This window comes from Brachypodium distachyon, chromosome 1, assembly GCF_000005505.3.
Source record: "Brachypodium distachyon strain Bd21 chromosome 1, Brachypodium_distachyon_v3.0, whole genome shotgun sequence".
NCBI lineage: Eukaryota > Viridiplantae > Streptophyta > Magnoliopsida > Poales > Poaceae > Brachypodium > Brachypodium distachyon.
Genome location: NC_016131.3, coordinates 7,433,379 through 7,444,526, shown reverse-complemented (window position 1 = coordinate 7,444,526; position 11,148 = coordinate 7,433,379). Strand labels below are relative to the sequence as shown.

The 11,148-nt window shown below is 50.1% G+C and overlaps 3 protein-coding genes across 3 annotated transcripts; 2 read left to right on the top strand and 1 right to left on the bottom strand.

Annotated features, from left to right (window-relative positions):
• Window positions 1-2,081, top strand: LOC100831491 (SCARECROW-LIKE protein 7). Its single transcript, XM_003560419.4, has one exon. The coding sequence runs from the start codon at window positions 139-141 to the stop codon at window positions 1,762-1,764; it is 1,626 nt and encodes a 541-aa protein (XP_003560467.1). The 5' UTR covers window positions 1-138; the 3' UTR covers window positions 1,765-2,081.
• Window positions 2,082-5,679: 3,598 nt separating this feature from the next.
• On the bottom strand, window positions 5,680-7,198 carry LOC100821349 (two pore potassium channel b). The gene has a single exon (XM_003559437.3). The coding sequence runs from the start codon at window positions 7,049-7,051 to the stop codon at window positions 5,834-5,836; it is 1,218 nt and encodes a 405-aa protein (XP_003559485.2). The 5' UTR covers window positions 7,052-7,198; the 3' UTR covers window positions 5,680-5,833.
• Window positions 7,199-8,638: 1,440 nt separating this feature from the next.
• LOC100827223 lies at window positions 8,639-9,592 on the top strand. The gene is made up of 2 exons (XM_003560408.4): window positions 8,639-9,131; window positions 9,201-9,592. Exons 1-2 carry the CDS (start codon window positions 8,726-8,728, stop codon window positions 9,278-9,280), a joined length of 486 nt encoding a protein of 161 aa, XP_003560456.1. The 5' UTR covers window positions 8,639-8,725; the 3' UTR covers window positions 9,281-9,592.
• The last annotated feature ends 1,556 nt before the right edge of the window (window positions 9,593-11,148 follow it).

Genomic DNA, 11,148 nt, shown 5'->3' with positions numbered 1-11,148 from the left:
CTGCCGCTTCTCCTCCGCCGTCCCCCCCCTTCGCTTCGCTTCCCCCCAAACCGCCCCCGATTCAGCGGCGAGCTCCCCGTCACCGTTCGCTGACTCTTCCCACCGGCCGCGCTCCAGATCGGCAGGGCGGAGGAAGGGATGGCGTACATGTGCGCGGACAGCGGCAATCTCATGGCCATCGCGCAGCAGGTGATCCAGCAGCAGCAGCAACAGCAGCAGCACCACCAGCAGAGGCACCACCACCATCTCGCGCCGCCGATGCCGTCCGCCCCGGCGCCCCCGCACGCCCAGATCCCGGCCTCGCTGCCCTACGGCGGCGCGTCCGCCGGATGGCCGCAGGCGGAGCACTTCTTCTCCGACGTGTTCGGGGCGTCCGCCGCGGACGCGGTGTTCTCCGACCTTGCCACCGCCGCGGACTTCGACTCCGATGGGTGGATGGAGAGCCTTATTGGAGACGCCCCTGTCTTCCAGGACTCGGACCTCGACCGCCTCATCTTCACCACCCCGCCGCCGCCCGTCCCGCCCCCGGCCGAGCCCGCCGCCGCGCAGGCCGAGAATGCGCCGGCGTCGCTCCCCCTGGCCGCTGCCACCACGCCTGTAGCGTGTTCACCTGCGAGCTCCTCGGACACCTCCTGCTCCGCTCCCATCCTCCAGTCCCTCCTCGCCTGCTCCCGCGCCGCGGCGGCCAACTCAGGCCTCGCCGCCACGGAGCTCGCCAAGGTCCGTGCCGTTGCCACCGACTCCGGGGACCCCGCGGAGCGCGTGGCCTTCTACTTCTCCGACGCGCTCGCTCGCCGCCTCGCTTGCGGCGGCGCGGCGTCCCCCGTCACGGCGGCAGACGCGCGGTTCGCCGCCGACGAACTCACGCTCTGCTACAAGACGCTCAACGACGCCTGCCCCTACTCCAAGTTCGCGCACCTGACTGCCAACCAGGCCATCCTGGAGGCCACGGGCGCGGCGACCAAGATCCACATCGTTGACTTCGGGATCGTGCAGGGTATCCAGTGGGCGGCGCTGCTCCAGGCGCTCGCCACACGGCCCGAGGGGAAACCATCCCGGATACGTATCTCCGGCGTCCCCTCGCCGTTCTTGGGGCCAGAGCCCGCGGCGTCTCTTGCCGCAACCAGTGCCCGTCTCCGCGACTTTGCCAAGCTTCTCGGGGTGGATTTCGAGTTCGTTCCATTGCTTCGGCCAGTGGACGAGCTCGACCAATCTGATTTCTTGATCGAGCCTGACGAGGTTGTGGCCGTCAATTTCATGCTCCAGCTCTACCACCTTCTTGGCGATTCCGATGAGCCGGTGCGGCGTGTCCTTCGTCTCGCCAAATCACTCCATCCAGCGGTGGTGACCCTCGGGGAGTATGAGGTCAGTCTGAACCGAGCTGGATTCGTCGACCGATTTGCCAATGCACTTAGCTATTACCGTTTGGTGTTCGAGTCGTTGGATGTGGCAATGGCACGAGACTCTCAGGAGAGGGTGATGATGGAGCGGTGCATGTTTGGGGAGCGCATTCGGAGGGCTGTTGGACCAGGGGAGGGTGCAGACAGGACGGACAGGATGGCCGGCAGCAGTGAGTGGCAGACACTGATGGAGTGGTGCGGCTTCGAGCCAGTCCGGCTCAGCAACTATGCCATGAGCCAGGCTGATCTTTTGCTTTGGAACTATGATTCCAAGTACAAATATTCGCTTGTGGAGCTGCAACCTGCCTTCTTATCGCTGGCATGGGAGAAACGGCCTCTGCTCACAGTGTCGGCTTGGCGGTGAGGTGTTCTCTTTGTATTTGTTCGTGTGTGAGGAGGAAATGATTAGGAAATCGTTTTGGAGGTTTGTACTAGCTTCGTCCCTTAAACTGTGTTTAGGATGATGTTAATGACTAGATGGTATAATTGGGATAATTTAGTTGAATTAGCTTGCTAGATGCCTGTTTTGCAGCATGTTATAGCTGGTTAAGTAGAGCAAATTTAGTGCGGATTGTATATGAACTTAGAGCATGATCCCTTTAGGAGGTTGATTGCTCAGATGATCTTGGATGGTAATGTCATGTATGCACATCAAATGGAAAGATTCGTTAGCTTCTCTAACATTGTCTTCAATCAGCTTATAGCTGGTGATATAATGATATTTTTATTACAAGGGGAGGAGGATAATAAAACCTATTCTGTCAACACTTTAAATTAGGTTACAAGTAAGACAAGAACCTGGTTTGAAGGCTCGCAAACCCTAGCGCCTTGAGAGTTCTCTATAGGTGGTAAACTGGCAGTATAAAACTATGGCATTATTGGCATAATTTGTGGCCATGAACTCCTGTTTCCTTGTTCAGCGTTGCTGTGAGCAGGTAGCCAGGCTGAATTCTACTTGCTTAGTTATGGCTATGTGGGCTACTTCGTTGTTTTGTCTTCAGAACATGCTGGTTTCTTACATTCCTTTTGAAATTACCATTTCAGAAGTCCCCGATTTCCTTTGTAGCTAATTCATTCATCATCAAACATAGTTTTTATCAGTTCTGTAGTCACACTCAGTTTATAATTAGCAAATACTTTAAATTTAGTATGAAGCACATCTCCACAAATAGCTTTAACTATTAGCGATCAAATATCTCCACAAATAGCTTTAGCTATTAGTAACCAAATATCCTGACTCTCAACTGTTTTCTTTCATAGCTATGTGTCTACAACTCGCCTTATTGTATTTGAATTTAGTTTCTCTTAACTTTCCTTCAGAAATAGCTTGCGTTCTTGGCAACGGCATTTCTTCACTCAACTATACATTTGGATGTGGTCCATAGCATAGTTTATGTCAAGTGATGTCTAGTACTCTGTTGCAATTTCTATGTTCAGGCTGCAAGCTGTCATGTCTTACGATATGTTGGAAAATGGGGCGTTTTATCTTGACCCGGAAGGTAGCATCTTTCTTTTGACACTTGCTTGTCTTTTCTTCCGGAGCAAAACTTCCAGCTCTTATCTTCGACCGACTTTTGGGGATCTGAACTTGAAAACATTGTTCGATGTAGTATTCTTTGCACAAGAGGTCGCATGTACCCATACCTGATGTTGTTTTCAGGTTCTTTCGGTTCCTTGGACTGGGTTATCTCATTTTTCCCTTTTTAAATGAGAATGCGTGTGACGACCAAAATACTTTCCGATCCAGAGAAAAACATAGATGAGCTATTTGTCTTGGTTGCCCTGCCCTAACTCTCAAGCAAGGAATACCCAATATAACCCCTGCCTTGTTATAGCTGAAACCCAATTTGGTTTCAGTATCCAGTAAGAATTGAATGTTCCGAGCCCCTTTTCTGAAAGTCACAGCCTTCGTGTGTTCCACGCATGCGTGAAGTTTCTCTGAAGGTAGTTGTTCTGTCAGATTTAGCAGCTTCTCTGAATGTACTAGTTCTGTCAGGTTTAGCTAAACTCGGTTTTGAAGAGAAATAGTAGCACTAAGGAACTGTGCTGTAGCTTGCTTGTGCTTGTGTGTGACCTCAGTTCTGACTCTCGGTTGCTCAAGTACCCTTTGATGAACTTCCTGGACACTTGGAGTTGTCGGAGTAGGGTTTCCAAACGACTTTCATAGCCTTAAGTGAAGCGTCCACGAGCGTCGAGGGGTGTACTCGGACAACTGCAGCTGTAATCATCATATACTTGACCGGGTTAACTTTTCCCCCGTATCTTACGGGACCCGTGCGCGCAGTCGTGCGCTGGTCTCCTGGTGCTCCCTCCCCACTGTTTGGGTTCAGTTTTAATGCTTCTGCGTCAGAAAGCGGAGAATCACTTTTTATGGTGTCTTCAATGCTGGTAGATAGTGGTAAGATGCATCATCCATGCTGACTGTTTTGAGCGCTTTAGCCCGAACCTGAAGATCCAAAAGCAACAGAGGAGAACTGTCTTACCTGCAGTATGAATCATGCAGGCCACCACGTGTAAATCAACGAAAACGAACCTCTTCTAAAAGTCGAGCCAATAATGGTCCTACGTAAAAGTTTAACCAAATATGCCCTTTTTGCTCAACACCATCGTATGTGGCGTTGAACATAACTAGAAGGAAACTTGGCATTTTCACAAACAATAGACGTTTGGACCATGGAGTTGAGCCTCCAAAAATGAAATCTAATATTTCTGGATGGTGAAATCTTCATTTCAGAGTGCCAACAGCATTGTCTGTGACGTTGTGCTCCAACACCTCAACATCATGCATCATGGCATTAACCATCTAAAACGTCGTATGCTTGCGAAATTGTTAAATTTTTCTCCAGCGCCAAGTTCTATGGTGTTAAGCTATTCAATTTGGTTAAAGTTTTATACTAAGATCATTTTTGGCTAAACTTTTGAACGACGATCCTTTTGTCGATTTACACCGGCACCGCCCGTGTGGTAAATATAGGCTGTTAAACACTACAGATCTACCTAGACGTAGTATCTATTTGGATGATAGATGAGTGGTCAAAGAAAAAAGAAATGAGATCTGGGAAATGATCCCTAGGATGACCTAGCTAGTTTTTGTGCCTGACGTGTCTTTTGAAAGCAAGCCTCTATGCCTAATGATGCAATGCAACATCAGTATGCACGATGGATAGCACAGAGGTTCAATGATGCCCCATGTCGGCATGTGTCACCGTAGGACGAATCAGCCATTGTCTTCGCAGGCCAGAGAAGAAGCCTGCGAGCAGAAGAAAACCAGCCCAGATAAAATATGTCATTGTGCTTTCTACTTTCTCAGCCCAGTCAAAATAGCTATAAGAGAGATTTGAGCCTAACTTAGAGAAAAAAAACGTTTACTTCTGAAAGCGATACACATAAGAGAACAGAACCAGGGTTTTGAACCCAATAGCCCTTCTTCATCGTCGGGGATTCACATGTTCCTCTCGTCTCATGTTGTTGTGTTGGTGCTGCGGGACGATGGAAATCCTAGGTCTATCCCTAAGTGTTTAAATCTGATTTTTCCTTTGCTGCGACGATGCCTTATTGAACTGTGTCACGGAGTCAGAAAGTTTTATTTACCGCAGGTTCGATATATCCAATCTTGTCGATTTTGATTTGTGTCATCGCAGATTTGCTCATGTGGATTTGATGAGTTTCGCCGATGTGTCGCGGTGTTTTTGTTGGTCCAATCTTTTGTGGTGTGAAGCCCTTCACATTCTGGTCAAGATCTTATCGTTCGACAGCATGTACCTTTAGGCGATCATCTCCCGTCCAAAGTGTGTTCAAGGCTCACGACTTCCCATCTTTTTGATGGCCGACTCAAAAAGGCATTTTGAAATCTTTGAAGATAGTCAAGTTCAGGTAGGGTACGAGTGGTGATGTTGCTACTTCAGTCTAACTGCAGCTTTGTTGAGGCATCGGTAATATTTGGTGTTCCATAGATTGATTGACACCATGAAAAAGATGTATTCGGAAGATTCATTGTAATATTTAAAGGTTACTTTGTAATGTCTGTCGAGTTTGAATAAATTTACGGGTGAAAACAGACTACAACACACACTCACACAACGCTATAAAAGATCGGAGTAGAAAATAGTCTTTTGATTTGATGAATATTTAAGTTGTTTGAGCTAAAAACCTGAAGTGCCTATAGCCATAGCTTAGTTAAAATTTTTTTAAATTGCTTCTCAGTTGATAATTTGATATCGATAGCTGTGCGATGAAAACATCTCATCTTCTTTCTTTTTGTAATTTCGCGAACTTAATCTTCAAATTTAATGGTTCGGTGACTTATTTCTTGGTGCCGTGAGAAATAGCTAAACTACAGAGGCACACAAATAATTCAAGACCCAACATTTATACGTACAAACATAATTTCACCCGAACAATCACTACAGTACCCTGGTGACACTAAAAGCTAATCAGACCGGTGGTTGTGCGACGGCGAGGTCATAAGGCGACAGCGTGCCGGAGTGGTCGGCGTCGAGCCTGTCGAACTCCTCCAGGAACTCCTCGATCTCTTCCTGACCAATCTTCCCGAGCTCCTTGAGCTTGTACAGCACGAAGTCCGCCTTGCCGACGCGCCGGTCGCCGTCCAGGTCCGCCGCCTCCAGGTCCGTGGTCGTCATCCTCCTCGTCGCCACCCACCGCGCCAGCTCCCGCTGCCGCCCCTCCGCGCACAGCTCCGCCGCGTACAGGAAGAAGAGCGCCACGACAACCGTGCTCGCCGTCACCCACGCCGCCGCGAACGCGCGCCCGGGAGCCGACGCGAAGCTCCGGTCGCCGTAGCCCAGCGTGGTCACCGTGGCGCACGCGCAGTAGAACGCGTCCAGAGCCCGCATCCCCTCGGCTTTCCACAGGAACAGCGTCCCGGCCGCCACGAGCAGCGCCAGGAGCGCGCCGGAGACGTAGAGCTTGTACCGCGTCCTGTTGGCCTCCTCCGTGGCCCGGAGCAGCCGCGGGTGGCGCTTGTTCTCGTGGGCGTGGACGGCGCGGAAGAGGAGGGACTCCTGCTTCTCGACCAGGTAGTCGGCGGCCTTGCTGAGGAAGGTGCCGACCACGGCGACGCCCGCGAAGGCGAAAGCGGCTGCGAGGAGCTTGGCGGCGTCGGTGACCGGGACGAGGTCCCCGTAGCCGACGGTGGTCATGGTGACCACGCAGAAGTAGAGCGCGTCCAGCGCGCGGCTCGCGCTGCGGTGGCCGGACATCTGGTCCATGGCGAGGTAGAAGGCGGTGGAGCCGGCGAGGAGGTAGGACAGGAGGAGGACGCCCACCAGGCGGAAGCTCGGCCGGGACGCGCTCTCGAACAGCCTCTTGGGCGGCGCGCTCCGGATGTCGTTGCTGGGCCGCGGTGGTGGGGGCTCTCCCGGCGCCGCGGGGTCGGGGGATGGCGCCGTCCGGCAGTGCCGGAGCCGGAACCTCCTGCCAGTGGCACTTCCAGGTGGCTTCTCGGTACTAGCTTGATCATCGCAATGGTGTAGCAGCGGTGTCGTGACGCCATTCGCCGCCATTTTTACGTTGTCCTTTTGGCCAATGGAACCAATCGCACTTGTAGCAGCGAGGCAGCGGTCTAGAAGAAACAAAACAGAGCCTCTTTTACCACGTGTGGTACCGTGCAGGTGTACACCGTCATGAGTCATGACATGTAGGGACGTGGCAGCCTACTTACACATGCGTCCTGCCCCTCCTTCATCACCAGGAAAAGACAGGAGGACTCCTGATCGTGGCTAGCTTTCATCGCCAAGGAAGTCATCTCTCGAAGGAGGGGCTTAGCTTCTCAAGTTCTCATCGCGCGAATCGTTTTTCTCCCCTGAGAAAATTACGGTCCACGTAATATGGCAGATATAAAAATGAGGGTTTAAAACTGTATACTTTTGACTATATATAAAATTTTGAGAAATCGTTGGAACCCGTGATACCTGTGTCCAAGTTTGAAATGTTGAAATAGCGAAATATGAGATTTTCAAACCTAGAAAATTGGTAACCAATTTGTCATGAATTTTATAGCCAAGTTTGACACTTTATGTGTCTTAATAAAGTGAGTTATTCTTTGGGAGGTAGGTATGCACGTGTCCACGTTGAGAAGTCTACAATGATCTTTCCGATCTCCAATGACAATAACTTTATTTCTCACTCGGCTCTCAGCATCTGAAATATTGGAATTCAATGCGGGTTTCAAGAACCAACTGGTTTGCCTGACATAGAATTGGTTGTAAGAATTCAGTATGAAATTTCATGGAATCAAAACCTAGATCTAACCTCAATTCGTCTATAAGATGCATCATTTTGATGAAATTGTCTCTCATTTTACAAATTCTCATGATAGACGAACATGATTTTTGAATTTGAAATTCAAATTCAACCAAAAAAATCTTGTCAAACTTTCATTTCTACCAAATCAAATGAAATGATGGGCGTCAAATGAGTTTCTAGTGTTCCAAGTGTTACTGTGTGCAGGGCTATGGTTGTCCATGTGGTTACGAGTTGTACCTGGTATTATAGATTTTTTTTAATAATTTTGTTGTATAATGATGACCCAACAATCAACATCGTGAAGGATATATTTTCAAATATAGTGTCTCAGGTCTTTTAAGGGCAGTTGTCCCGTACCATAGGGCACGGAGGAGCTCCAGCTTTCAAAAAAAACATAACCGTTAAATTCAAAATGCATGTGCAAAGCTTAGGCTAGCAAGAGTCAAGTTAAACGTAACAAGTCACAAATGACAGACGACGGTTGACCAAATTGACCGACTTTATATACTCACTCATCCCAAATTCTTGTCGTAATTTACTTTAAATTTGTAATAAAAGCACGAAAAAAATGGGATCAGGGAAGTTGTATGGAAATGCGCAGCAAGCAAGAAAGAAGGTATCCGAGAGCCCGTGATCGGACATGCATTCTACAGGCTTCGAGTGACACGTTTCAGTTCAGACAAACGGTCTAGGCGGTAAGCATCGTTTCGCAGCCGTGAAACCTCGAACAAAACGGACCGAGCGAACCGACACGTCTCTATCCTTTCCCCAGTTCCGCCTGCTGCTCTGTTCTCCGCGCATGCGACGAGTCACAGCGGCGCTGGCACACAGTCCCACACCTCGTCCACCAGCGCGGCGCGTGTTAAAGCCGTCTCTACGTGCGGGCCGCGCCAGTCGCCACGCGCCGGCGCATCTCCGATCCTTCGAGGCCATCGACACCCCTGCGTGCCCCCCTCCAGAAAACACAATGAAATTCTCCACGACACGACCGGTTATAAGCTCCCCTCCAGCCGAACGCTGAGGAAGGCACCGCCGTCCCCAGACGAGCTGTTTTTCCTCTCATGTACTCGCTCAGGTTGTCGGCAAGCGGCGGCACGGCACTCGGCTTCGCGCTCGGTCGGTTTGGCAGCAAAGGAAGCGGCGCGGCGCCTGCGGTACACGTAGGGAGGAGGAGGAGCATCTCTGAGACGCCACACGCCGCCGCGCCGGTTCCGGGCGACCAGGGCGTCGGCATGGACCCGGCCAAGCAGCAGCAGCCGCCCCGCCACGACAACAAGCCGGCCGGGGAGCGGGACAAGGGCGACAAAAACGCCCGCGACGACACGCACAAGACCCTCGGGGACGTGATGTCCCACTCGTTCGGGGAAGGGTACTCGACGAGGTCGGACGAGGAAGGGTTCGGAGGCGTCTACGGAGGGAACGACCCCGTGTTCAACCCCGGGACCGAAGCGCATCCAAGCCACCCTGGTAGTCACTTCTTCTTCTTTTGATATGAGATGTATGGTGGTTTGAACTGGTTGGGTTTTGTGTGTGCAGATTATGACACGTCGCAGGGGTCGGAGGTGAAGGAGAAGGAGAAGGCGCGCCATCTCAAGGACGACAAGCATGCGACTTAGCTTAGCTTAGCTAGCTATCCAGACGGACGGGCATGAATAATTAGGAGGCTTTACCGTAGCAGCTCTCTGTTTTTTCTAGCTTGTTCAGTCACCATGGTGTTGGTTGTCTTCGGTTTCGAACGGCATGCTACTACCGAAAGTTTGCCGAGATGTGAAATTAGCAAGCTTTTTTTAAGGAGCTTTAGCTGTGCGTGATATGCGGAGAAACTCATTACGGTATGAACTTTCTTCACAAGTACTAACACTTGGCCGACTGTTAATTTTTTTTTCTTTTTTGGTGCCGATAATCAAAACTTCCTCGTGACTTGTCAAGTCGACGACAACTCGTCAGAGTTGTTCTGTTCCCGCTGCGTCATTAATTTGGCCAAATGCTAGTCGAATCACCTCTATCTTGTATCGTCTGAACAACCTCCATTACAATCGCACGCTCGTATCGTCTGAACAACGTCCATTACAATCACAATTGACAATTAATCCGGAATAACCCAACCCAGTTCTTCTGCCAATAGCAGACCATTTTTAACGCGAGCTTCAGCTGGTGGCATGATATATTTTCAACCGACGAACGATCTTTTAATGTCCAAGCTTCAGCCGGTGGCGCATCAGATTCACTACCGTAATGGTCACGAATGACAGCGCTCATCGAGATTTTCTTGGGACATCTAGATAGAACTAATTTTTGGTAGGTTGGTGAAATTTTCTTGGGAGACAGAAAGATTTAAATCCTGATGTTTACATCTATGTAAAAACTGGCCGAGAGCCCATCTATTGTTACTTCTTCCTCCGGCCACAATTACTTGTCTCAAATTTAGTATAACTTTTGTTACTTTCTCCGGTCACAATTACTTGTCTCACATTTAGCACAAAGTTGTACCAAGTTTGTAACAAACAATTCTGACCGGAGGAATTACGATTTTTTCGAAGCACATGTTCAACAAGACTATAATGTTATTTGGACTAAGATGAAACTAAACCATCTACCCGTTAAAAAGAAGAAGAAAGAAACTAAACCATCTACACTCCCTTCGATGAACGAAGTCGTACCAAGAGGAAATCCTGACCTTCATGGTAATGAAAACTGTGTACGGAGTACTTTCTCCGTCCGGAAATAAATGAATCGGATTCATGACTGCTTATTATATGTATTTGATGTGTTTTACTGCATAATACATGCGAATTTAGACAAATTCACTTAGTTTCTTCACCGAGAAGTAAGCGAGCACTTTGATAACGGATTATCAGTTTGGCACCTAACTGCCCGTAACAAACTCGGCAGATGATTTGTTGCCTCCCACACACTTTCCTTATCTTTTTATCTCTTTCTTCTCATCTCCTTCGCTGCATCTCTCTTGTTCTCATCCCGAGCTAGAGCGGAGGCGGTGCGGCTGGCCGCGACAGCGAGGGCGAGCACGGGCCGAGTCGGAGCAGCGGCGGTGAGGGCGAGTCGGGGCCGAGCAAGAGCGGCAGCGACGCGGCGGAACGCGGCGGCGGTGGCGAGGGCGTGTAGGAGATGAGCGTTACTGGTTTACAGAGATGACCGGGGACGTAGCGGACCGGCAGTGGCGGCGGCTGGAAGAAGGGTGGGCGGCGAGGCGGGGGTCGGCGGCGGCGGTGGCAGCTCTCTTTCACTTGGTCGGATCGACCCCACGGGGCGGACGACCGCCAATTAACTCTGCCCCTGTAATAAATATATATCCATGCGTATTATTTTTTTAATCCATTGGTCGGATTTAGAAAACGAGCAATTCCTCGTTCCAATCCATTCCCCTTTGCATTTGTCCTTTCCTCCTGTAAAAAGAGTGCAACCGGTAACCGACGCACTCCACCACCGCCCTCCTCGCCGTCCCCGAGCGGAAGAACGGAAAAGA

Coding starts and splice junctions, on each gene's coding strand:
- LOC100827223 (XM_003560408.4), top strand. CDS start 8,726: ATGTACTCGCTCAGGTTGTCGGCAAGCGGCGGCACGGCACTCGGCTTC. Junction 9,132..9,200: donor AGCGCATCCAAGCCACCCTG/GTAGTCACTTCT, acceptor TTGTGTGTGCAG/ATTATGACACGTCGCAGGGG.
- LOC100831491 (XM_003560419.4), top strand. CDS start 139: ATGGCGTACATGTGCGCGGACAGCGGCAATCTCATGGCCATCGCGCAG.
- LOC100821349 (XM_003559437.3), bottom strand. CDS start 7,051: ATGACTCATGACGGTGTACACCTGCACGGTACCACACGTGGTAAAAGA.